This window comes from Mauremys reevesii, linkage group 11, assembly GCF_016161935.1.
Source record: "Mauremys reevesii isolate NIE-2019 linkage group 11, ASM1616193v1, whole genome shotgun sequence".
In the NCBI taxonomy this organism is placed as follows: Eukaryota; Metazoa; Chordata; order Testudines; family Geoemydidae; genus Mauremys; species Mauremys reevesii.
Genome location: NC_052633.1, coordinates 38109198 through 38137114, shown reverse-complemented (window position 1 = coordinate 38137114; position 27917 = coordinate 38109198). Strand labels below are relative to the sequence as shown.

The following is a 27917-nucleotide window of genomic DNA, read 5'->3' as shown; positions in this document are numbered from 1 at the left end:
TTTACAAATATAGATTTTTTTTGTTACGTAACTTCACTCAAAAACAAAATAATGTAAAACTTTAGAGCCTACAAGTCCACACAGTCCTACTTCTTATTCAGCCAATGGCTAAGACAAACAAGTTTGTTTCCATTTACAGGAGATAATGCTGCCTGCTTCTTATTTACGTCACCTGAAAGTGAGAACAGGCATTCGCGTGGCAATTTTGTAGCCAGCATTGCAAGGTATTTACATACCAGATATGCTAAACATTCATATGCCCCTTTATTCTTTGGACACCATTCCAGAGGACATGCTTCCATGCTGATGATGCTCGTTAAAAAATAATGTGTTAATCAAATTTGTGACTGACCTCCTTGGGGGAGAATTGTATGTCTCCTGCTCTGTTTTATCCACATTCTGCCATATATTTCATGTTATAGCAGTCTCGGATGATGACCCAGCACATGTTGTTCATTTTAAGAACACTTTCACCGAAGATTTGACAAAACACAAAGACGGTACCAATGTGAGATTTCTAAAGATAGCTACAGCACTCAACCAAAGGTTTAAGAATCTGAAGTGCCTTCCAAAATCTGAGAGGGACAAGGTGTGGAACATGCTTTCGGAAGTCTTAAAAGAGCAACACTCTGATGGGGAAACTACAGAACCCGAACCACCAAAAAAGAAAGTCAACCTTCTTCTGGTGGCATCTGACTCAGATGATGAAAATGAACATGTGTTGGTCCACACTGCTTTGGATTGTTATTGAGCAAAACCCGTCATCGGCATGGATGCATGTCCTCTGGAATGGTGGTTGAATCATGGAGGGACATATGAATCTTTAGCGCATCTGGCATGTAAATAACTTAGCGATGCTGGCTACAACAGTGCCACACAAATGCCTGTTCTCAATTTCAGGTGACATTGTAAACAAGAAGCAGGCATTATCTCCTGCAAATGTAAACAAACTTGTTTGAGCAATTGGCTGAACAAGAAGTAGGACTGAATGGACTCAGAGGCACTAAAGTTTTCCATTGTTTTATTTTTTAATTGTTATTTTTTGTACATAATCCTACATTGGTAAGTTCAACTTTCATGATAAAGAGATTGCACTACAGTACTTGTATTAGGTGAATTGAAAAATACTATTTCTTTTGTTTTTTACAGTGCAAATATTTGTAATAAAAATAAAGTGAGAACTGTACATTTTGTGTTCCATGTTGTAATTGAAATTTGAAAATGTAGAAAATGTCCAAAAATATTTAAATAAATGGTATTCTATTATTGTTTAACAGCACGATTAAGCACGATTAATTTTTTTAATTGCTTCGGAGCCCCAATTTTTTACAATTGTATGTTTGTTGCAAGGCCATTTCCTCTCATTTTCTGAAACATTCTTGATTTCTCAATAATATATTTAAATATAAAAAAGGGGGACTAGAACAAATGCAGTGCAGCTTAAATTAAGCTTTGATTGTGATCATGAATCTCTTATCAAATATGGTTTTATAAATATGTAAACTCTTTATATTGTATGTAGAGCATTTATAGCCAATTTTTCTTAACTTTTGAAAAAAGAAAAATCACTTATTAAATATTTGACTATCCAGTGGCCTGAAACTTAAGGAAATACCAAGTGACACTGCCTTTTATGAATAATATGGTAACATTGGAATTCCTGATATCTTATAATTTGCTAGAAGTTCCTTCAAATCAGTTATTGAAATTAGTCAAACTTTAGAACAATTAGCAATCTTAGAGCTACAGTCCCAAATAAATTTGTGGCGACCTGCTAGTGTTTGTTGTATCTTTGAGCAGTGGGTCATTGAAGTACAGCAAATAGTTTGCACAGTAAACTGTATTCGGTTATGTACAGCATTCACAATGCACTCTTTTGTCTTTAGTTCTGTTTAAGGTATACTGTATAGATCACACCTACACTACTATCCGCGTGCCGGTGGTGGCCTCTGTTAAGGAAGTGATCAGCGCGGTAGCAGATAAACTGGGTTCTGGAGAAGGCTTGATCATAGTGAAGATGAGTTCAGGAGGAGGTATGGTTTTTGCATGATCTTTAATGCTTCTCATTTAAAATGAAGCACAAAACCAATGCTAGTTTGGTAAAGGCTATTCCAGTACATTTTAATATATGTTCAACTAGTATGAAATCTCTTTCTTAGGAGCAAATCATGTCCCACTTTTTTGCAGTTGCAGCATTTTTTTGTTTCAAAAGTGGGTGACAGGCAGCCTTCTTAGCATACCCGGGGAGAGAATGATTCATAAATCAATTTATAAGCTCTTCTTTATCTGTGATCTGCACTCCATTTTTTAGGACTGCGGTGATGAGGGCTCAGGCGGAGTACAATTGCCTGAGGGTGTGGTGAAATGCACTTACCTACTGACTTTCAAGTCAGTTTTGGAATAGGATCAGCTAATCTCTCCCTGCTCAAGAGACTGGTGATCTAATTATTGTTGGGTTTTGGTGCTGGGGTAGTTTCTAAAGGTTGCTATGCAGGATCCCCGACTCTTGATTTCAGTCTGGGGGTTAGGGTTCCATGTCCCAGATCGATGGGAGTTTCATTTGAGCTTTGCTCTTTTATATATTGAGGTCACTTTTCTTCAGTAAGTGGGTTCTTACAGTCATCTACCTTGTAGCTAAGGCATTCACTATACTCATTCAAGTAATGCACATATCTACTAATTTGTTGTTGTTGTTAGGTCACTGCTGTTAATTCCACATGCATTTAATAGGCAATCGTATGATTTCATTTTTATAGAAAAGGTTGTGCTCAAACCTAATGAAGTTTCAGCATTTACAACTCTCAGTGTTAATGGACGTCTGTTCGCTTGCCCACGAGACCAATTTGATTCCCTGGTATGTATGTATACTGTTCTCAGCATTGCAAATCAGAGAGCTTCTTTGGAACTTAACTTTCCAGATACAGTAAAAGCTTTGTTATCTGGCATGTTGAGGAATGGGGGGTGCCAGTTAGTCAAAAATTCCAGCTAACTAAGAGTTATACTTACCAATGGAATACCAATTTTCAAAGAATTAGAATACAATAAAATGAATAAAGTATAAAATAGTATACAGGTACTCACCAATCCAGTAGTAGTACTGCACTGCAGAGTGCTTGGTTTCTTGAAGCACTTAGGTGTTTACAGGTAAAGTTTTCTATACAGTAGGTTATCTTATAATACTACATATCACTATGTGCAGCGTATGGCATACAGCTACATCACTAAATATACACTTAACACTAAAACTATACTGAACTTAATCTTTCTTTGATTCAGAAGACACTTCAGGATCTTGCAGTGCCTCAGGATCATCATTATCAATACAAATTACCATTGTAGATGTAGAAGGTGTAGGGGATTGGGCTGAATCTGTAATGACCCTATGACACATCCTGGAAGCTGCTTTTTTGAATAAATCCCTGATATCAGCTTGCTTACTTGTGTTCTGCCTCTTTTCCATAAAAGTAGAGTGCAGAATGTTCAATTGCATAACTTCCTGGGCAGTATACTAGTCCCAGTTACTAGACTGAAGATTTGTATTGGGAGATAGCAGAAATGCGGGTTGATAGAGCTTTCTGTTTGAGCAAGTGCTGGATAACACAGCGTTTACTGTACTTTGAACACTAGTAGCTCAAAAGTTTCTTGCCCCATTCTGCCTGTTGAATGTCTTAGCTCATCTGAGAGATTCAGAGCGAAAATTTTGTCACAGTGCTGTGGGAAGAGCGCCCTTATTAAAAAAAAAAAGGGTAATAGTATCATTTCTTAAACTAGGGCAAAAATTGTTCTCTTATCCACACAGCAAATTTTGACTCCAATATTCTAAATGGAATTGAGTATGTAAGCAGAGGAAAATATTATAACCCAGATCTGTGGTACAGATCTGATTATAGAATTATCTTCTCCCCACCCCCCATCCCCGTTTGTATAAGGGGAGTTAGATGTTATCAATTGAAATATTATACAGACTTGATTCATGCAGTAAATGCTTTAAAACCATTTCTGCCTGACCCCCCCCTCCCCCAAATACCATGACAAAATCACAGAAAATATTCTAAGTAGAAAGTCTGGATTTCCTTAAGTAAAATTGTTAATAAGTGCTTATTCATACAGTAACTTTAACAATGTCCATGGGGCCTGCTTTTATGGAGCTTGATTTTTACTGTACTTTTTGTTCCTTTTACTTCATTAAAAACGACTGTCATTGCCAAGCCATGTCAGCATAAACTCTATTACTCCAGACCTCCTGTATGCTTTTAACAAGTTAGCATGTATGCCTTCTTTCTTTTATAGATATTGCAAAATCTGAGTTTTGCTTCTGCTTTAGATTTAGAAATTTAGTTGTAAATTTTCAGTCCTTGGCTACCTTTTCCATCTTTGCTATCTCCAGTTAGCATAGACTGAATGTGTCAAATACACTTTATTGTACCATTCAAATGTGACAAAGTCCCAATCCTGTGATGTTCTGACAGTCCTCAGCTCCTGTTGGCTTCAGGAGGAATAGAGGGCATTAAGCATCTTATAGTTCCTTCTCAGCTCTCCATAAAAGAAGTCCACACATTGACTGTTCCTGCAGTATACTGAAGAATGGTGTTAACAACTAGCAGAATCCTACAAAATGAAACACCTTTTACCATTTAAGAATGCGCTTTCTAATTCGTGAATTTGTTGATGTTTTGCTTGGCAAGCCCCTTGTGAAAATAAGGGGGTTATTCTGAAATGGATGAAGTCTAAATGTTTCTTCTCCAGCATTGGAAAATATATTTAGGGCCAGCTGCTTGTAATGGTAACACAGAAATGTGTTGTGATAGTCTCTGAATAGGAACAAAAATCTATTTCATTTTGTGCAAAAGTCACTCTTTCCTGAAGGTAAAAATAAAAAGCTAGGCTTGTAGAGCCATAATGCCAGTAGTTTATTGCAAATTATTTTGGATCAGTTTGACGTGATTGTATCATGTTGTTTGTGACGCAAGTTTATCATAGAGAACAAAAAGTAGCAACTCTAGCAGAAATAAATTTACTATATACTTATGTATTACTTAGGGGCCTGCTGGTATATTAATCCAGAGAATTCTATTTATTTTTAAATTTTTGCAGCCATAATTCCTTTTGTAAGTGTAGAATAATGTAGTAATCGTAACTTTTTTGTTTGGAAATATAGTCTGTTGAAATATGGGACCTGATCTTGCAGCCCTGGTTCAGGTTGGACTCAGGATGGGATCTGGTCTGTTGACAGCACATTTTTCTATCATAATCTGCAACATATTAGATTATGGTCATTAAAAATTAAAGACAGCATGGAGGAATTTGTGGAGAAAATTGTAAGTGAACTACACTGCCCTCTCCTGGAACCAAAAGCAATTTAAAATGTAGGTTCGCATGAAACACTGTTTAAGAAGTCCCATGATGTGTTTACAGGGTGCATGTGAAATTGGCAACAGGTATATTGTTTGGCAACTGAATAATTTTTGTATGGATGGTTTAGTGTGTTTGACCCTAAAATATACAGTAGATGACTCCAAATATGGAATCATCCCAGACTACATTTTAAATAGATTTCAGTTTAAGAATTGTGTTTTGTGCAAAACTGCAGCTCGCATCTTTTATTAGATTATATGAAAATCCATTTAAAATTAATACTTTAATAACTCAAAGGAATGTATTCTCTGAACACATAAAACTCCCAATAACACAACTGGGAGTTATACAATCACAAATGTCAGATAATGATCCGAAGACAGGAATATATGCAATGTATACTGAAAGAGAAAGTGTGAGATACACTTATTAGATTGTTACAGCTTTCTAAATTATAATAAAGGAAATAATTCACATCACTAAAATCTGTTTGTTGCAAAAACATTAAGTTTGTATGTTGTGGTTCAGATCCGTGTGCATGTAGAAATGGGAATTGATAAAAGCGGCTTTATTGCTACCTGTAGTTGAAAGCAGACTCCAGCTATACTATTTGAAACCCCTTCAGAAATTGGTGACATTGAAAAAAAATCAGGAGTTCTTCAGAGGACTAAGCACTGGTTGTGCAAATCAGCATTTTGAAATACTCTTGTATCATTATTCTTATTGACAGACACCCCTGCCAGAACAAGAAGGCCCATCGACTGGAACTGTGGGAACTTTTGAACTCATGAGCTCCAAAGACTTAGCATACCAGATGACAATTTATGATTGGGAGCTCTTCAACTGTGTGCATGAGGTATGAGGAATCTAAATAGTATCTTAGTATTTATTATTAAACATTTAGCTCTTCAGTGTAGATACTGATACTGTTTGCCAGATTTTCTCTGAGTTTAACTTGTAGAACCTTGAAACTATTAAATACTATTCCAGCCACAGCAAAAATATAAAGTATATAAAAGAAACATCGCCTAATAGTGCATTCTAGATTGAATTACTTTGATATGTCTCATTGAGGGTATTAAACTGTTACTACATAGTCTATATTTATGCTTTTAGTGGTTGTCTACTGAATTTGCAATGCAAGATGAATCCTTGTCAGCTGTATCATGCACACATTTACTGCACAGCAAGTTTCAAGCTTGAATAATTTAGAAACCTAATAGTGACTTCTCACTCCTCTCAACCATCCCCAAAAAGAAACATCTGAAAACCAACTCTGTTTTTTCTCTCCTAGCTGGAGCTGATTTACCACACATTTGGAAGGCACAATTTTAAAAAGACCACAGCAAATTTGGACTTGTTTTTGAGAAGATTTAATGAAATCCAGTTCTGGGTGGTCACAGAGATTTGTCTTTGCTCCCAACTCAGCAAGCGTGTTCAGCTGTTAAAGAAATTCATTAAGATAGCAGCCCAGTGAGTATACACTAGTATATACAGACAGAGGCTGAAATACATGCCAAGTTTTTAATATATTTGTTGTTTGTAATTTTTCCAGAGAATCAAACAGAGCTGAAGAAGCCTAATTAATCTTGTCCATCCCTGTTAATGTAGGATTGTTCCCTGTTACTGTTTGTCTTCCCCTTTTCTGTTCATCTCCTCTATTTACCCTTGCTCCCGGCATTCTTAGAGCCCAGTCCTGCAACCACCTACATGAGTAATTCATTGAGTTCAGTAGGACCAATCCGCTTATGTTACATGCAGGATAAGGTCATTTACATTCTTCTGGGATAGAAGTCTCTCAAGCAGAGTGAAAGTAGAGCAGGAGAGGAGCGGGGTGAAAGTGTAGTGCAGCTCCATGTAGCCTCACTCTGTGGTATTTTTTCAGACACCCAAAATGTTATCGTCTCTCTCTTTCCAGCTACCCAAGCTTAAAGATGGATAGCAGCAGGACACATGGAGAAACAACAGTCCTTCGCAATTAAAGCTTATTATAACATTCTGTAATATTCCAGCTGAGTGATACATTTTGGGTGACTCATTACAAAAACTAAGCATTTGCACATTTTGCTGGAAAATTGCAAATTATCCTAGTTTTGCCCCCCAAAAAGTATGGCTCAGTGAAAACAGATAAGTTTGTGAGTAAAAACAGACAATTGACCCCAAAAATAGGCATTGCTGATCTCTTACTTGTTTGTTAATATCTCATCATTTAAAATAAATTTAAAATTACTTGGAACCTTCAATTTGTGCTTTTAGGGCCTGATTCCTCACCACTGAATTCAGTAGGAATGTTCTGTTGACTTCAAAGGGAGCAGGGCCACAACTAGCCTATGTAACCAGAGTTCCTAGCGCTGTTACTCTCTTCTTCCCTCCTCCCAATCCCTGCTATTGTTTGTTACACCCACCTGTTGCTTCTAAACTCTTCCAGGGAAGAACTGCGTCTTTCTATGTGTTTGCACAATGCCTTGGATGATGGACCCAGATCTTGACTGGGCCGCTGGGTACTATTATAATACAAATCAGTAATTGATACTTAAAACATGAATTTATTTATTTATTCATGTATTTATTTATTTTGTATTTTATAAAACAAATCCCCCACTTTTAAAAGTGTCATGGGGGAGTGGGGGAGGAAAGGATTGCCATAAAATAAACTCTGAATTCTGCTCCAGAAATCATAATTTTTCATATCCCAAACCCATGCCCACATACAAATCCTACACAAGCACTAGCATTACCAATTCTGCTGCATAGAGGGCCTGATATTGCAAGGTACTGAGTTCCTTCTGGAAATTGCTGAGTGCTCTCAACGTTCACTAAAGGTAGTGGAAGTTTAAGGCACCCAACACCTATAAGATGTACTCAGCACCTCACAGGATCAGACTCATAGTAAGGTAAATAGAACATACTCCTCTCCAGTAGTCTCTAAAAACAGCCCCTCCGTTATCTGGTTCTTTACAGGGAAATTGTAAACCAGAAAGCAGATTTGACATATTCTGTCCAGTAGAGGGCAGTAGGATACATACACACAAATGAATAAGGTTGATTCCTCAAATCAGTAGTGTGAAATGGGAAAATGCATAAATGCAAGTAAATGAAGATATTAAGGTAAATTTAATAAGCCTTTAAAATCAAGCATCTTCAAAATAACAGTTAAACTTCACCTGAAGAAAAAACAGGGAAAAGAATCAATCATAAAGTGCCCCAGACCCATTAGATTTCCCAGTTTCACAGGATTAACTTGTGCCGTTTAGATCAGCTTGATGACCTGTTTACTTCCATGTTTCTGGTCTCACTACAATTCTAAAAATAAAAGGCTAAACGTGACCTGTTCTACTGAGACCTCTGTGTCTCCTAAAGGCAGGGAGTTCTGAAGCACAAGATTTTCCTAAATAAAAACTGAGCTGGCAGATTTATTTTCAGTGGCTGCAAGAGAACTTTAAAAATGATGGTGCTCTTTCTTACCATATAAATTGTTGCCATGGTAACAGGTGCTACAGAACATACTGAAACAAATATAATGTGCTGAAGAGTTAGAACAAAAAGAGCAAAGGGATTGGGTTAAAAAAGGGTAAGCCTCGGCCTTGAAGTAATATCCCTGTCTAAATTTGCACATAAAGAGCCTTGATAAACCAGTAACTGAATGAGAGTATAATCCTTCCTGGGAGCAGAGGAAGGTGCACTAGACTCATTAGGGAGGACACTCAGTTCAGTACAGCACTGCTACTCTTCCAGGGTAGCTGGTGGTGAAATTGTGTGGCTCTGCAGCTTTCCTGGCATACTGATATTCTGAGATAATGGCTGCTGAGCACCTTGTTTCCATACTGTGATTGAGGGGTCCCCGCTTTTCCAATAGGCATGCTCTCTCTGCCCCAAAATGCACCCTTATTAGTGCTCTCGTCCCTAGGGGAAGTTGCATAACCAGATGCGGGCTCATTGTGCTGAGCCTGGTGTACTTTCAGCTCACTGTGCAATGGTTGCCCCTGCCACTTGCTGGGTAAAAGTGCGCAGCTCACAAACTTGGCGTCTCTACATACACATTATTTAAAAGAACCTCTTTATGTGTATACACAAAAGATATTCACTCACTCTTCTATGCCTCCTCTCTCTCATCTTGATACACACTAGTTCACACACAGTCATTAAAAATCTCTCTCCATATGCACACCTACAAAACATTCCCTTATTTCAGACAAAGGGTAGTTGTAAATTGCAAGTTGCAGCTTCCTTAAATAAGCTAATACTATGCTTGAACACTAGTATTTTAATAGTTATTATTTCTACAGAACTCAGATTTATGCTTGGTGTCTCCCAGAACAAGTAAAGACATGTTACCATCATCAAAGCAACATGTGAGGGAAATAATTTTGGCAGCAACATTAGAAGGTTGGAGGGTGGTAAGGTTGTTAACAAGAAGACCCGAGAGCAGAAGAGGTCACAGTAGTCAGTAGACGATTAGGTTGTGGACAAACGATATGACCATCAGGGGAAAAAAAGAAAAAGATGTGTTTTGAAATGTGAAGGAAAAAGCTACAGGATGTGGCTGTGGCTTGGACGTGAGGGGAAACAGAGCCAAGTTAATCCCCAAGGCTACAAACCTGGGTGACAGGATTATGGTAACAGTGTTCACTGGTATAGTATTGGGAGGAGAGAGAGTTTTTGGAGGAGAGACTATGAGCTCACTCTTGGTTATGCTGAGTTTAAGGAAAAGATCAGCCATACAAGATGAGATATCTGAGAGGAAAAAATATTAAAGATTGAACTTCTGTAAGTAGTGCTGAAGTAGAGAATTATATCTGAGAATCAGTTTCAATCTCTTGCTTTTATAGTTTCCTTAATATCTTGCCACCCAACCTTTGCAAAAGAAGCATAGGCCTAAAGATTTCTGCTTTGGGCAATTATAGTAACAAACATAGCAAATCATTTGCAAAGATGTGGCATATCAGATATTCTGTAACATGCAGTTATATCCTTCAGTCTCTCCTGAGCACTAATGAAGAAGCACTGAAACTCAGCCATCTCTGGGCATCTGCCCCTTGAATCTGGAGTAAGACTCTTCTGGGGTGTAGACAACCTGCCAGCCCGCCAAGTTCTGCAGCAATGGGAGTGTAAACCATGCTTCTCCTACTGTTTTTAGCATTCCTTGGGCCTTAACTTAGTCTCATGTCAAGAGATGCCCCATAGTGCACTGGTGGGAGGGAAAGGCATTAAAAGGCCATGGATTTCCATATGCCAAAGATGACATCAGATAAGAAGAAAACTGGTGGCCAGTTTTGAGGCATGAGGGGAGAGAAGCTTCTAGGTGAATTTGATCAGTATAGATACAATTATCCTGGGTTTACCAAGCTTGTCATTATGCTTTGAGTTTGAGGGTCTCACAAAACTCAGGGGGAGAGGAGTCGCAAAATGATGTGTCTCAAACCCACTGGTAAGGATTGCCAGAATGTAATCAAACTCAAACCAAAGGCTTCTATTCCACTCTCTTCAGGACCTCAGTTTTACTTCTCTCTGATTATATGCATAACATTAAAAGTCTGGACCTCTTGTATTTCAGCTGTAAGGAATACAAAAATCTTAATTCCTTTTTCGCTATTATCATGGGACTGAGTAATGTTGCTGTGAGCCGCCTTTCACTAACATGGGAGGTAAGTGATAGCTACAGTCTGGTTCCGAGACCTTTGGTTGCATTTCTGCTTCTAGTAAGCAACAACATCCATCCATGTTGTTTCTAGAATTAGGGTTGAGAGGGAGGCATGCCATTCTTCAAGACAGTAATTCAGCTCCTGAGGTTACTACTGTAGGCTCAAAGCTTGGAGACATCCCACACCATTAATGAGCATTTGTGTAGCACAATACTGAGCTGCTGTGTTGTGTTTTATTTTACAAAAAAGGAGGTGAGGAGGGAGTCAAAATCATTGGGGGAAGCCAGGTGAAATTACATTTCATGGGCCAAATTCTCCTTTACTCCAGTGTAGCCCTGCTTCAAAAATTCTGAAAGATTTTTCATGAAAATTTTTAGCAAAACATATTTTCATCAAAATTTCCATTTTTATAGAAATGTTGACCTATATTTGCTGGTTAAAAACAGAAAATGTTTGCACATTTTTTGGATATTTCTGTGAACATTTTTCATGAAAAATAGAAAAATGTTTGGCCAGGTTGCTGTGATATGTCCGTGATGTGTTACTGGTGTAATTGAAACCAAAATATGACCTATTGCATTTAACACGTTTCTAAAATCTGGCCTGAAAATGGGGATTCAGGTACCATCAGAAGGCAGCAGTTTACAAAGAGACCTCAACCTGAAATCTAAATGTACACCTGCAATTTGAAGCCAGAGAAGCCTATATTGATTTTTCTAAATACCAGTATATCCTTCTCACAATTAACATTGAAGGCATGAATTTGAAGGCTAATTTCTAAATAAATGGCCCTTTATTTCTAGCTACTAAGATTGGGGGTTTAAAAGAGGGCAGGAGTTCTAGGCAGACAAGAGGTGGAATTTAATTTATTTACTGTGTACAACAAGCTGGAATTTACAACAGATATGGGGATTGAGCTGGAAGAGGGAAGAGATAATTTGTAAGTGAAAGAGGTATGATACTGTATTCAGAGAAATGTTTTCACATTCTTTTGTTCAGCAGAGACTTGGGTTATCAAAGCATAATCTAAGAGTATCTCTGCTGGTTTTTTTCAGGATATATACAGTGAACATCATTAAAAATAAATATTTAGGACCTGATTTTTACTAATGTTCATATGCAGGTATGTCAGTTGCACACACAAATCAGGTAGTTGCAGGTGCATATGGCTACTTCATTCACTAATACCTAATTTGTATGCGTATAGAAAATAGGCACACAATTGTTCATGTCCATCATTAGAAATGAGGCCGTTACTGTGGTACTCTCTTCCTATAACATGTCTGTTAAATAGAGGAAATACTTTGCTGCAGAATTGACTTTAAGGAAATATTTCTTTATTGCTTATGATGCCCGCTCAATGTTGTAATGTGATTTGATCAGAAATATATTCAAATTTGTAATGCAAATTAGAAAGCTGACATGTTTCAATTTGAAATATGAAAGTTACTGTGATCTTTGAAGCTGCCTTTTTCACATACCAGTATCCAGTTCCAGTAAATTTGCTCAACATTTCTAGTATAATATGAGATAGAAAGCAACTATTTCATAATGTTCCACCATATCCTTTGTTCACTGTAGGCATAGCTGACAAAAGTTCATTTTCAGTGTCTATTGTGAACTGAAAAGTTATTAATTAACTTAAACCCAAACAAATGAACACTGACCCTTGGATGCCAGGCGAATCAAGGATTTGTGTAATAGCCGATGATACATTTGCCTTAACAATATCTCCTGGAAATGCTCAGGTGTGGTTTGACTGACTTGTGAATATTCCAAAAGTCACTTATGTGAATGATCCAGCTGAAATAATACTGCCCAAGATATTTTTGTGAATTGCTTTGGGTCAAACAGACTGTCATTAGGATGGGCCTGAATTGGAACACTGAATTAAACTTTCATTTGCACTTTGGATCCAGATCTGAATGCGAATTACTTGGCTGCAGCATGTCACTGTAATGGGCCAATTCAACATCTGAATCGGAACATCTCAAACTGGGTAACTTCAGGATTGGATCCAAATCAGGATCCAGGTTTTGTAGCTCAGTCCCATCTCTATTTATAATCTGGTTGCTAGGAGACGTGCTGTATTTTACATTTCCACATCGTTCCAAAAGGAACAGTTTTTCCTGCTTTATGGATGTTTACAAGAAACATATACAGTTAAATGATTATACTGAATGCAGATTGAATTTAACACAGTTTTCTGTTTTTTGTTTTATTAACAGAAACTTCCAAGCAAGTTCAAGAAGATCTATGCAGAGTTTGAAAGCTTGATGGTAAATGGCAATAGATCCTTTATTCTGTGCACAATCTGTCCTAATTCAGTTTCTGAGTAACTGATTTGAATTCCTCGATTCAGAACATTTTATATGTCCTTGTTTGAATTTAAGAAGTTTATGATCCCATTTTAGTGCTGCTAAAATAAGCATGTATGACTAATAAATTATACTCTTAGGAACTTACTCTGACAGAATTTATGTACCACTTAAGGTCAATCTGGGAAACTCCAAAAAGCTTTATAACATGTTTTCCCATTGTACATATGGGAAATTATATTTTCTAACATGGATTTTTTTTTTATTCGGGTGTCTGCAGATCCATTAGAGGGAGGAAAAATGTGATGTTTCTATTCAAATAAGCTCTTTTGTAATCACACATATTTTGTCATTTGATAGGAAAACTGTTAAATTTAATAAAAGCTGTCCTTGTTTTGAAGCTGCACTTTTTAAAGCTGCAAGACAAAGTAATTACATTTAATAAACACCATGGCTTTTAAATGAAGCTATACAGTGTCTGCTTTTTGATCCGTGCTAATAATTGTCTGATCTCTTCTTTTTTTAAGGATCCGTCAAGAAACCATAGGGCCTACAGGCTTACTGTAGCTAAACTGGACCCTCCTATAATTCCCTTCATGCCCTTACTTATAAAAGGTAATCTAGAAAATCTACCAGCCTAATTCATGTGAAAGTTAGTTGTCAGATATTTGAAGAGTGAAAGGCAATAAGAGAAAGTAAAATTCAATCTCAGTGGAAGGTGGAATCCTCTTTTCCATTCAAAAAAAAATCATGACATGGAGATAGGTGAAGGAGTTTTCAGTAAATCTGAATGTCAGACTCCAATTGCACTAGCCTCAGTGAGAAATCTTTCCAAGTTTCACTCTAATGAAAGGTGCATGCTTTTTAACAATTAAATGGTATGATTGTGGTAAGTGAAAAGATAGAGCTAAAGTGCTGTGCTGTTTTGTATGTCATGATTCAATTATCTATAAGACTATTGCATTTATTTCTATGCAGACATGACGTTTACTCATGAGGGGAACAAGACATTCATTGACAATCTAGTAAACTTTGAAAAAATGGTACGTATCGTATGTTCTCAGCTATGGTTGTATGTTGAGATTTACAGTGGTGCAAAAGAGAATTGATGGTTTTATATAAGAGATTTTTAGGTACAAAATAGGCACACAAACTTCATTTTCTTCTGAAACTGAGTTGCATTGTTGAAACTTTGAGGGCAAATTTCCAGGCGTGGTAGCTCTCCTTCCTGTTGGAAAGTCAGGGTTATGTTCCAGTGTAATTTATGTATTAACAATTGTAAACAAGTTCTGTTTACCTAGAACAGAAGTGGCAACAACTGCACGCAGGCAATTTCCTTTTGCAGAAATCTCAACTAAGAGACATCTTCCTGCTACTGAGAAGTGGGGGGTTTGCTATTGTCCGTATTGGTTACTCAAAGTATGTCTTCACTTGAGAGTTAACTCAGATGATCAAGCCTAGCCCCAGTGTAAGACACCACAGTGCAAGGCCCTACCCAAGTTACTGTGTCCTCCTCTTTGCTGCAGTCAGCCATGTGTGCTGCTAGGACTAGTGGGAGCATATTCCATGGTTCTTTGTGCTGCAATAAGCTGAGCCACTCTGATTCTTTCCCAGTGAATTGTGGGAGAACTTGTCTGCCTTTCAAGCACTTGGGGGAATTGTTGGGAAGGCCTATCAGCATTTGAGTGATTAGCCTGTGTGCTCACTGCAATGTGGGCAGATTATCAATACATCACTCAGATTTTAGCCTACAGCCCCAGACAAGCCAACTATCCTGGGTTAAAATCACCACCACATTCAGGTGAGAGGGTCTTTTTGGGGTGGAGAAGGCTTAGGGCCAATGCCCAGGTAGCAGCCTGAGTTAGTTCTACAGTGAAGGCAGACCCTAACTGCACATAAGCACTCTCTGTTCCCTTCTCCTGCCTCAGCCCCGAGTTTTCTTCCTGGGAAAGAACTGTTTGACCAGGACTTCATGATTTGAGTAGGTGGGCATAAGTGCTAGCTCCTTTCTGAAGTTGTTGTGCAATACACAGGAACTTCAGACAGGTTTGCCTGGAGTTGGCTTCTGGTCAGTCCCCAGTCTGACAAAAGGAAGTGCTTAATCCCTTTAGTGATAATCTGGGTGTGGTTACTGAATGGTATCTCTAGGTTCAGGCCATCCAATTAATTCTTGCTATGCAAGGTTTCATATTGAATGCTTATGTATTGATGACTCATAATGTGCATAACATTAACACCTGCTGTGACAATATATATTTGTGGTGTTAATTATTGTAACAGTGAATCAGGACAGCATTCAGATTTTGTGTGTGTATGTGTGTATGTGTGTACATTGGCTGCCTATTGCTATAATATACAGTTGTCGATTCCAAATGGACGACTGACTTCATACCATTGTTTTCTCAAGACTTATAGAGTCTGCCAGCCATAAGAAGGAATTTTTCAAACGTGTAGCTCCACAACCTGGTTTTATTATTAGTAGCAGAAGATTTTAGAGGTAGTTTTATACAGTGTTATCCCTTTTGACCCAAGCAGTTATCCAATATTTAGGGTCTTGTGGATTGTTTCCAATAGGAGGAGAAAGAGATGATGAAGTCACATATTTCTTTGATGTAGTTCTGTTCCACTGAACACAGTAAGAATCAAACAGGAAACAGTTTGTGTGCTCACAGTTCCAAGCCTCTTCTTCAGCCCACACAGTACCCAAAAGCGCTCTCTCTTGGGGTATGTCTACACTACAGCTGGGAGCGTGCTTCCCAGTGCGGGTAGCCAGACACATGCTAGTTCTGCTTGAGCTAATGTGCTAAGAGTAGCAGTGTTGTCGGGGGTAGGGGGTGGCAGCTTGGGCTAGCTGCCCACATACATACCTCAGGGGGCTGGCCCCGGTGGGTTTGTACTCAGGCAGCTAGCCCTGGCTGCACTGCTGCTTTTAGTGCACTCACTCAAGCAGAGCTAGTGTGTGTGTCTATCTACTTGTGCTGGGAAGCACGCTGCCATCTGCAGCTTAGACATACCCTCAGGGTCATGTTACAAGCACTTATCTGGATGTCTCTGGGGCTTCCTTGCTGCTTTTTCTGTCTGCTTCTGTAGTGTTTCTGATGCTTCTTTCCACACACACAGCTCTCTCAAGCAATATACAGCCTCCAGTAAAAGCTCTTCCACATAGCTCAGTTCACTGGCCTGGCATGTAGCCTATGTTTCGGCCTCCTGAGTACAATCCCGTGGGAGACCCCAAGTACGTACTTTGGCAGTTAGCCCCTCGCACCGCTCACATGGCTGCGGTCACTCATTTTTAGCATGCTAGCTTGATCTGGGTTAGTGTGGGAATTTCTACTTAGGCTGGAAATTAGTGTGGACGTACTGTAAGATAAATAAATGGGGGAGGTAGACTATTGTTTATCTCAGTCTTTTAACTCATGTTACAACTACAACTGCCTGGTCACATGTTAGTTACCATGTCTTAGCTAACACAGGCTAAAAAATACTTTTTTTCCTAGTGAAGACAAGGCCATGCAGTCACATATTACTGGCTAAATTCTGCTGTCATTTATACTGGTATAAATTCTGAGCAACACCATTGTCAATATTCTGCTACTTTCATGTAGTTTTAGATAGAAACTAGAAAATAGGCAGTGGGAGATTTTCTCCAGGAGCCGTATCTAGCGATTTGTTATTTCTAGCTATATAGTTAACTCTAGTTGCTTCTGATGGTTAGGAATTATTGATCTGTCCTGAATTTCTTCATCCTTTGGAAAACAGTTTCTTTTGATCCATCCTGATTATGAGATTTTAACTTTTGTTCTGCTTACAAATAAAAATCTCTTGATGATCCCTACTGAAATCCTTGTTTAATTCCAAAAAGGGGTGTTCCTCTGCTTCCGGCGTAACTACAGCGCTATGTCTGAATTCTCACCAAAGAGTTTCAGTCCCAACAGCTGATAGGTTGCCAACAACTGTCTGCTTGTAATTGGCCACCCAGACTGGAAATAGCATAATAAATGACATCCTTCCAACCAACACAGCTTTCTTATTCACTCTCATCTCTGTTTAATGTTTCAACTGTATTTTTAAAAAGACTGACACTTTTTCAGACTTGTGAGACCTCTTCCATACATTATTTTCTCACAAGTCTAAAGTACTAAATGACAGCCTGCTCTTTGTGTGCCCTTATAATATCGTTATGGGAAGCTGGGAGGGGGCAGCAGATAGCAGGAGTTGGCCCCTTGGTTTATGGGGGCATGATCAATATTTTTGTCTGTAATTAGATGTTTGAATTATTAGCATACCAGTAGCATTACTAGTGCCTTATAGGTTTTGTCTTCACTGCCAAAAAGTTCTATTTTTGCAGTAACTACAGTACCATGTGTTTGCTATCTTGCTGAAAATCCTAGTGGAGAAAAGTGCAGCGTAGCTAGGCGAGGTCAATATTGTACCCTCTACCCAGATTTGATCTCACCTAACTACATTGCAGTAAAAGCTGTGCCTTATCTCCACTAGGATTTTTACATAACATGCATTAGCTATCGTACTGTAAAAACGCACCTTTTTGGCCGTGAAGACAAAGCCATAATTAGGAGGGGGAACTAGCTTGCGAAGTTGTAGAAGTTCTGCTCTTGCAAGGTTGAGAACATACCATTTGGGAGCTGCAGAAAGGTAAAGCAGTAGTGAAGAGGACTGTAGTAGACCACAAACGCAACAATTAGGCACCTCACACACGTTTATCTCTCAACTTCAGAAACAAGCCTCTACCCTTTGAGGTAAAAGGAGAAGTCCCATAGCTGTTAGTAGTAGTAGTAGTTCCTGTTTACTCCCTGTGGGATAGCCACTAGAGGGCAACATGCAACCTACAAAGTCAGTACATGACAGTATATTACATACAAGTTGAACTGCTTTTGTACCTGTCAATTTTTAAACAATTTCACAGGTTTTTGTAAACAGATGGGATATTTTAGGCAAGCCCTTTTCTAGAACAGTTGTTCTGTGGATGGCTCCAGGGGCTGGCTCTCCAAGTGGAGATGCTATATTCCATACCACATTTGTGTCCCCAAATGAATTCAAACATGGTCTTTATCTTTTCCCTCGCGGTTCATTTGAAAGCCATTATTTACCACCCTTTCCTCCCATTCCATCTATAACCTGAGTGTATGTGGCTGTCATTGCAGCATCATGCCTTCATAAGGGAAGGCAGGGGATGCGCTTCCTTTGGAGCTTATGTCAACACTATTCCTTAAATCATCAGGCAGTGTGATCAGAGATCAATTTACCTGGCAGCCTCTGCACACTCTGCTTACCAGTAGTGGCACGTGCAGAGGGAATAGAAGTTGCAAGGTGGCTCTGAAACCTAGGGCCCATCTTCCTTCGGCACCACAAGACAGTACCATCAAGCTACAAAGCTGGTCACTGGTTCTTCTTTTATTGAGTCTCTTCATCCTTGAGGTGTGAAATGAGGATTAGAGAATTTGTGCATATTGGTTTTCAGGTTTTGTGGTTATGAACAAAAGGGATTTCACATTCTGATCCTTATGCAAAAAAAGGGTAAACATTCTTTCATTTTTTGAACATAAAGATTATGCAGAAAGTGTGTGACTAAAGTCCCTGGTAGTTTTCTATGGCATATATGAATATTTATAACACTTAGAAGCCTAGGCTAGGAATGGATTAGCAGATAAAGTGCTGGCCTGCTGCCACTCTTCTAGGCAGCATAAAACTTGAAACGATATTGTTGTGTATATATAGCATGCTGATAGTAGCAGTTGCTATTGTGTTACATGGTTGGTTCTATTTCAGATGGCTCCATATTTAGGTTTATATGGCTTTTCAGTAATGGCCTTTCTTAGCATAGTGAGTAAACACAAGCTAATTTTTGGAGATGTTAACCTGAGGCAATCCAAAGATGAAGAAAAGTTTAAGGTGCTAACAATTGAACGTCTGTGTTAATGTTTGCTCAGTAATACAACCCTTCATCTACATGTAGTAAAACTCTGCTATTAATGGATCAAAAGAAGAGACTCCACCACATTTGCAAGGCACTGGTAAAATAAATCTGTTTTTTCTTTATGCGTCAGTGATATGTCCACCTCACACCTTTCATGTCAATACTTGTAAAGTGTACAGGACATACAAAGAGCCATGTGAATGGGGCTTTTTGTAGGATGTATGGTGTGCTTCTGGGGTCATCTCATTGGGTTGAAGCAACATATTCTGCTGCGTTAACTCCCAGTTCCAAAAGCCTTGCTGTTGCATCACTACCTGCATCCTTCTGAATGAAAAGGATTGGATGAGACTATCTTTAGAGCCATGCAACACCGCTCCTTAAAATGGAATCCTTCAGACAGTTCAGTGAGAGAAGATACTTCTATCCCAACAAGAGGCTAAATGCACAACTTCCATTTTCCTAATTTTGGATAGTCCATAAAGGGAGAAGCTTAGAGTTAGAACTTTTGGAAGCTCATACTCCTGATTTCTTTCATCTTTCTGAACTGCACACAACAGACTTGTCCTGATCCCAAATGTTACTCCAATATACAGAACATCCCCAAAATAAAGAAAATACATGGGGTGAAAAAGTTTCAGTGATGCTTGTCTGTTACCACAAGGTAAGATTCTCAACCATAAAATTCGATCCAAAACTAATCAAACTTTGGAGAAGTTTGAATATAGCTCTAGAGCTAAACTTCATGGCTCAGTTCAAATGTTTTGTGAACTGAGGCCTAAGACACTGAAGATTTATAAGTATAGAAAGATAAGGCTGCATCTTTCAAACAAACACCCAGCAATATACAGGTCAAGCAACTAACCATCGTCTTGAAAGACAGAACTTTCAGAAGTGCCTCCCCTAAAAGAAGTAATTCTGGAAGCTGCATCAAGGCATTAGTCAGCCAGCCTTGTTCAATGCTATGATACCTCTCCTGGAAGTACTTATTTTAAGGGAGTATTTCCTGATAGAGTATGATCAAAATAGCAACACCATTAGTAAATGTGTTGGCCAAAACTACATGGCTTCCACAGAAGTATGTAACATATCTGTTTTCAGAGCATACTCAAGCGTAGGTTAGACTTCCAGGCTTGATCCTACAAGGTGCTGTGCACTCTGAGTTGATTCAGCACAACTCTTAGATATGTCTTTATCGTTAGGTATCTGAGTAGCCCTAGTGAAGTCAGTTGGATTACTCATGTGCTTAATGTCAAGCACATGGAAGAGAATCTGCAGGATTCGAGCCTTAGATTGTAAACTCATAAAGGAGAACACCATCCACACCTGTAGTACTAGACAAGTAATAATAATGATTTGGAGAACTGTAAAAAGAACTAAGGTAATATAGCGTTAAAATTACTTTACTTGAGGGCCCTTTATCTGTTTAATTGTGCATCTGTTTATCTAGAGAGTATAAAAATAATCCTTGGTCCATATGCCCCAAAACATTGGCAAAGTTGTGATGTACACTCAGGCACCTCTTGGGCACTATCACAGGCTAGTTACATATTGTGTAGGTATTAGATCTCTCGTGCTGATCAACAATCATGCCAGTCATGGTCTGATTTACATGCTGCATTAAAATGTCTGAGATTACTCCATTCATGTGTATGAAAAATGTCAGTTACAAGCCTGTTCTGGAATAGTGCTTACTATTTTCCTCTGAGCTGTTGGGTTAAGACCTATTTTATTTTCACATAAAAGCCTAATCTGTGGATTTTTTTTGCGAGGCATCTAAATTTAACCAGACAATTCTCTCACTACTCACTAGTTGGAAATAGGCTATTCCACTGTATGAGTGTAAAATTTTCTTGATCATCTTAATTTCCAGTGTGTGTAAAACAGCCTGTTGAGAATATGCTGTGAAAGTATGTTAACATATAACTATTAGAATATGGTTTAACATGTTAAATGTGTTGGAACACATGTGAACAAACTTCAGATTCCTTGTAGCAATAGCAGTGTTGCCATTTGAAACTTTTTTCCTACTTCTTTTTCTTAATTTAAATAAGTAAATTAAACCACAAGCTTTCATGCCTAAATCAAACTCCCCAACTATGGAAATTCAGATTTACTCCTAAAGTTGTAATTTAACTGATACTTTGCTCAGCCAGGAGAACATTATCTATCAGGTGACAATTGAGCCAGTGAGCTAAGTTTGGGGTTGTAGAATTAGATTTCAGCTTCCTTACTTTTTGTTTAATGAGCAGCAGTTCTACTCTGAAACATTACTGTAAAATGGCACTTCTTCCTTATCAGATCTACCCCCCATGTTTATTGAGTCATTGTGGCTTACTTTAGGGACTGCAATAATTTGTTGCTACATTTCACTCGTGTTTCCACTGCAAATCAAGCACATCTAGGAGGGACAGAGTTGGACTCGGTTCCTTCCTGTGAATTATCACCAAAGTCTCAACTCTAGCTGTAGAAAAAGAAAAGAATCCAAGCTGAATTTGCAGGACTGGTAGTTAGAAAAATCATGGGTGAAATTGTGGCGCCACTGAAGTCAATGGCAAAACTCCTCTTGACTTCAGTAGGGCCAGGTTTCCACCAATCAGCTTTTTTAATTATAAACTGAGCACATTTCATCAGGAAATCAATAAACATGGATCCCCAGGATGCCATTTTTACAGCCACTTTTCAAAGTGGAGCTGCATTTTAACTCAAATCCGTAATAAAATTTGAAATATCTTAAAGTGCTCAGTAATTTAATGAAATGTGTTCTAGAATGTCCTTGCTGTTAGGAACTAGTGACCTTAAAATTCGATGTGAGTATTCATGTGCAGAGGGTTTGGGATAACCCTTTTGTTTTGTGTGAAGATGGGAGCAAGGTTAAATATTAAAGGAACTGATTCTCACTTATATTAAGGCCTCCTTACACCACTTAGGAAATGGAAGTCACATTTATGCTTACTTCGAGGCCCATGTAAATGAGAATCAGACCCAAAATGTCAGGGCAAAGTTAAAATTCTGAATCTTTAACATCATATGAATATGTTTTAATTGACTTTGTCAGTATCTTCAGACCTGTGCTTAGTTCAAATGATGATGAAATACGATGTTTGTTTTCTGTTTGCACCGTCCACCAAGAAGGACACTTAAAATACATTTTCTTTTCAGCGTATGATCGCCAACACTGTAAGGACAGTGAAATTTTGCCGAAGCCAATCTTTCAGTAAGTGTATTGCAATATGTGCATTGTCAGAATTATCATTGGCAATGGGAATGTTAAAAATTAGTTTGTTGTGGATGATAGAGACATACTGGATAATGCATTTTGAGGCTATTGTTTCAATAGTTTCACCATACTTTGTGGTCATGCACAATGACAGAGCTCTGATCAACCAGACTGGATAATTTCAGCCTCACTCTGCTAAAGAGCATCACTCAGTCTCTGATTTTCTTTTTAACACAGCAGCCTCTTATCCTTCTTCACAGAAAGCAGAATAAAAGAAACACTTACAGTGGGATAGATTTTTTTCCATCCTAGCTCCAGAATCTCATGTTGACTAAACTTTTTCTTTGTTCCAGCCAGCATCTCAGTTGAACATATCTCTTTTTTAATTTTGGGACATATCTCTGGGATGTCTCTTTTTTAATTTTGACTTATTAAGCACTCTGAGACCTTCAGATATAAATTATTTAGAAATTAAAATATACTCTCATTATCTTCTAAATGTAAACACGCACACATATCTTCAGTTAAAGTCCATGGACATATGCACATACATTGAGAATAAAGTAAACCCTTTAGTTTGCACCCCGTGTAGATTCTGCATCATCTTCTTTTCTAAAAGAAGAGTAAACGTTTGTAAAGCACCTAGTGCATATTGCTGTGAAGCAGCAGTTGCTCAGCTCTGAAGTCACCAGTCTATGGAACAATATATAGCAATACTTTAATAAATATTGCAGGAATGCATACAGTGCAATTACATTATATTGTATAGCTAGAGTAAAAAAGTGATTAAATTAAACACAAAAGACCTGATTCTCCCCGGCTACCACCTTGTGTGGTCATTTAGGGAATATCTAGATAAATTGCTTTTAAAAATCAAGTTAACTAACTTGATTTAAATAGCCCTTATACCTCATGTAGACACAGTTTAATGCCTTTACAATTGTGTTAGCTGATCAAGTTGTAGCTTAGGCTCTGCCTATGGGTTTGTCTACACTGCAAGTGAAGGTGTGATGGTAGTGTGGGTAGGGGTACCCATGCTAACTTTAATCTAGCTACCATGAGTAACAATAGCAACGTAGATGCAGATAAGCAGTTAGTGGGATTTTCAAAAGCATGTGAGCACCTAACTCCTGCTGAAACCAATCAGTTAGATGGTAGTCACTTTTGAAAATCCCACTAGGTGCCTATCTCCATCTTCAGGAGCTAAAATATCTTGACAAATCTGGCCCAGGGAGATTTTAGATTGTAAGCCAGTGACTGTCACTTATAATGTGTTTTTACAACACCTAACATAATGGTTCTGAAGCTGCTCGGCCACTAAACACCACCCCCTTGCAAATGTTAAATAATAATGAATTAAGGATTACATTGGTTCATAAAGGAGACCTAAAGCAATTTTACAGTTTTGGGCCAGTGTGAGTTCTCCTAGGTCAACAATAGATATTACTAAACTGTTAAACTGTGTAATTATAACTATTGACTATTAAGCTAGGTATAAAATTTCACCCAAGGGCCATCAATTTGAGAGAATGTAGCCAAGGACACCAGGAAGCAGAGTTATTCTATGGGGAAAATAATACAAGATAATAAAAATATAAAATACACTGGGGAGAGTGAATTCAAATGGAGGAGAATAGTGGAAGACAGATTTCTAAACATTTTATTTTTGCTGCACCAATATCGGGTGTTTACTTATAATAGATTTCTGAAAAGAGGAGTATATATTCTACTCAGGCTTTTGTTTGACCAAGTGTACCAATCCTACATCATTTCTGTTTCTTCAGATCCTGACGCAGCTCTAACTAATAAGAACCATCAGGATGTACGGAGCTACGTACGACAATTAAATGTGATTGACAACCAGAGAACTTTATCACAGATGTCTCACCGACTAGAACCACGTCGAGCATAAACATTGAAACTGACTACAAGAAATGATTTTTTTCCAGTCAAGGTCCTCTATTAAAACTCCACTTATTCTGCTACTGCATTGCCACTACAAAAATAAGCAAAAACATATTCTAAAATCCTAGGTAACGCACAATGTACCAGCCCTCAGAGAAGTTTGACAAATGAAGAGTTTATACATTGTAACTGTGAGGGTGCACATGTTAATTCATTTGAAGGTGAGCCAAAATTCCTGTAAATGGTGAAAATAAAAACAAGAGCTAAAAATTGCCAGAATAGCCGGTGAAATGTGCACCAAAACTCCTAATAGTTCTAAGGAATGTAGCAATGTTTCTTCTCTCTAATTAAAAATACAATATTTTAAGATTTATTATCCAGTTTCGGGCCAAAATCTGCCATTAGTTTTGCATCTTTGGTTCACATTAACTTCAATGGGAGATGTATGTAAGAAACCAGTGGCAGAATTTGGGCCCAAGCTAGGTCCAATGGTATATTTCCAGAGTTTGGTATTCAGGGAGCTATTGAAAAAAATGTTTACTTATTAAACACTACATGTATTAATAATAATTTCCCATCTTAACCACATTTGCATACAACTGTAAAGCATTCTGGCCATTTAAGTTACCCTGGCTGGACTGAACTGCCATGGTTTGAATGATAAATAGGTTAATATTTGTAATTTTACTTCTTTTGAGGTTTTCTTTAAACTACCAACCAGGATTTTAGAAAATTTCAATTTGAAGCAATGAGCTTCATAAAATCAGTAGCATAAAGGTAGCAAGAGACTGGTTCCAAAAGAGCACAAAATGCACAAAGACAATATTTTCCTGGACATTATAACCTTAAATATCAGCTACAATTAGTTGTGGATTATTAAAACATACTTTCTGGGCTTAAACATTTACAAATATTTCAATTTTTAGCAATTGTTTTGCACTTTCAAATAGACTGTAAATAGAAAAGTTAATTCATCATGTTCTAGAGTATTTATTTGTTTGTCATAGCTATTGTGCCAAAATAATTGCTTTTTATTTATTTTATTTAGCATGTAATTGAAGTACAGTTTTTCTGTCTTTATACTTGGTCTGCACTTTATGTGTAGGAATTGTGTAATGTATGTTTTGTGTAAATAACATGCAGTATCTTAATTAAATGTAATTGCTTAAAAAGATTTGTTCACTGTCTTTAACATCTGTTGTGTGTACTCCAATCTTCATTCCTGCATAAAAACAGATGTTGTTAGCAGGCTGGTGGAGTGAACTTCAACTGAACTTTGCTAGGTGTTGAACTGCAATGGGGTCCTCCCATTTCTACACACAATGGTCAATTCTGTCCTCATTTAAACCTATTCAGCCCCATCACCATCTTTGGGAGTTGAACAGCTTGAAAAGAGGCTTGTTTAGCTAATTTTTTGGGGGTTCCAGAGAAAACTCCTCTGAATCAGCGTGAGGCTAGAAACCTTATAAATTTCAAGTATTTAGAAATCAAGAAATAAACAATATCCCCGATATTGTCACGGCAAACCTGGTGGTGGAACTTTGTGACTTTGTCCTCACGCATAGCTATTTCACATTTGAGGACAATATATACCTTCAAGTCAGCAGCACTGCTATGGGTGCTACAGTATGTCAACATTTTTATGGCTGATTTAGAACAATGCTTCCTCAGCTCTCGTCCCCTAACACCCCTACTCTACTTGCGCTACATTGATGACATCTTCATCATCTGGACCCATGGAAAAGAAGCCCTTGAGGAATTCCACCATGATTTCAACAATTTCCATCCCACCATCAACCTCAGCCTGGACCAGTCCACACAAGAGATCCACTTCCTGGACACTACAGTGCTAATAAACGATGGTCACATAAACACCACCCTATATTAGAAACCTACTGACCACTATACTTACCTATATGCCTCCAACTTTCATCCAGACCACATCACACGATCCATTGTCTACAGCCAAGCTCTAAGATACAACCGCATTTGCTCCAGTCCCTCAGACAGAGACAAACACCTACAAGATCTCTATCAAGCATTTTTAAAACTATAGTACCCACCTGCTGAAGTGAAGAAACAAATCGACAGAGCCAGAAGAGTACCCTGAAGTCACCTGCTACAGGACAGGACCAACAAAGAAAGTAACAGAACGCCACTAGCCGTCATCTTCAGCCCCCAACTAAAACCTCTCCAGCACATCATCAAGGATCTACAACATATCCTGAAGGATGATCCCTCACTCTCACAGATCTTGGGAAACAGGCCAGCCCTCACTTACAGACAGCCCCCCAACCTGAAGCAAATACTCACCAGCAACCACACACCCCACAACAAAAACACTAACCCAGGAACCTATCCTTGCAACAAAGCCCCTTGCTAACTCTGTCCACATATCTATTCAAGGGACACCATCATAGGACCTAATCACATCAGCCACACCATCAGAGGCTCGTTCACCTGCACATCTACCAATGTGATATATGACATCATGTGCCAGCAGTGCCCCTCTGCCATGTACATTGGCCAAACCAGATAGTCTCTACGCAAAAGAATAAATGGACACAAATCAGACGTCAAGAATTATAACGTTCAAAAACCTGTCAGAGAACACTTCAACCTCCCTGGCCCCTCAATAACAGACCTAAAAGTCGCAATTCTTCAACAAAAAAACTTCAAAAACAGACTCCAACGAGAAACTGCAGAACTGGAATTAATTTGCAAACTGGACACCATTAAATTAGGCTTGAATAAAGACTGGGAGTGGATGGGTCATTACACAAACTAAAAATTATTTCCCCATGCTAATTTTTCCCCTACTGTTACTCACACCTTCTTGTCAACTGTTTGAAATGATTATCCTGATTATCACTACAAAAGTTTTTTTCTCCTGCTGATAATAGCCCACCTTAATTGATTAGTCTCGTTACAGTTGGTATGGCAACCCCCATTTTTTCATGTTCTCTGTGTATATATATATCTTCCTACTGTATTTTCCACTGCATGCATCTGATGAAGTGAGTTTAGCCCACGAAAGCTTATGCCCAAATAAATTTGTTAGTCTCTAAGGTGCCACAAGTACTCCTCTTTCTTTTTTCAAGATACTAGATTTTTTTATTTAGAAAGAGGAAAATTATTAAAATATCCCAAGCCAAATCCTTGCAATGTAAAGGTAAAAAAGAGCATGTTCTTAACCTGAGGCTTGGTCTACACTAGGACTTTAATTCGAATTTAGCAGCGTTAATTCGAATTAACCGTGCAACCGTCCACACCAGGAAGTCATTTAATTCGACCTAGAGGGCTCTTTAGTTCGAATTCGGTACTCCACCCCGATGAGTGGAGTAGCGCTAAATTCGACATGGCTATGTCGAATTAGGCTAGGTGTGGATGCAAATCGAACTTACTAGCTCCGGGAGCTATCCCACACTGCACCACTCTGTTGACGCTCTGGACAGCAGTCCAAGCTTGGATTCTCTGACCAGCCACACAGGAAACGACCTGGGAAAATTTGAATTCCTTTTCCTGTCTGGCCAGTTTGAATCTCA

At 38.3% G+C, this 27917-nt stretch overlaps 1 protein-coding gene across 8 annotated transcripts in view; it reads left to right on the top strand.

Moving 5' to 3' along the window:
- RAPGEF4 (Rap guanine nucleotide exchange factor 4) overlaps positions 1-25343 on the top strand; it is a 209822-nt gene extending 184479 nt beyond the window's left edge. For 7 of the 8 annotated variants that reach the window (XM_039494904.1, XM_039494907.1, XM_039494905.1 and 4 more), the window contains 10 exons: positions 1887-2033; positions 2757-2854; positions 6086-6211; positions 6650-6828; positions 10910-11000; positions 13226-13276; positions 13843-13930; positions 14294-14358; positions 22410-22464; positions 24252-25343. In XM_039494904.1, coding sequence (XP_039350838.1) covers positions 1887-2033; positions 2757-2854; positions 6086-6211; positions 6650-6828; positions 10910-11000; positions 13226-13276; positions 13843-13930; positions 14294-14358; positions 22410-22464; positions 24252-24379 — 1028 coding nt within the window. In that variant the 3' untranslated portion in view covers positions 24380-25343. The remainder of the gene's footprint in view (positions 1-1886; positions 2034-2756; positions 2855-6085; positions 6212-6649; positions 6829-10909; positions 11001-13225; positions 13277-13842; positions 13931-14293; positions 14359-22409; positions 22465-24251) is intronic. The other variant, XM_039494906.1, reaches the window with a different exon arrangement.
- The last annotated feature ends 2574 nt before the right edge of the window (positions 25344-27917 follow it).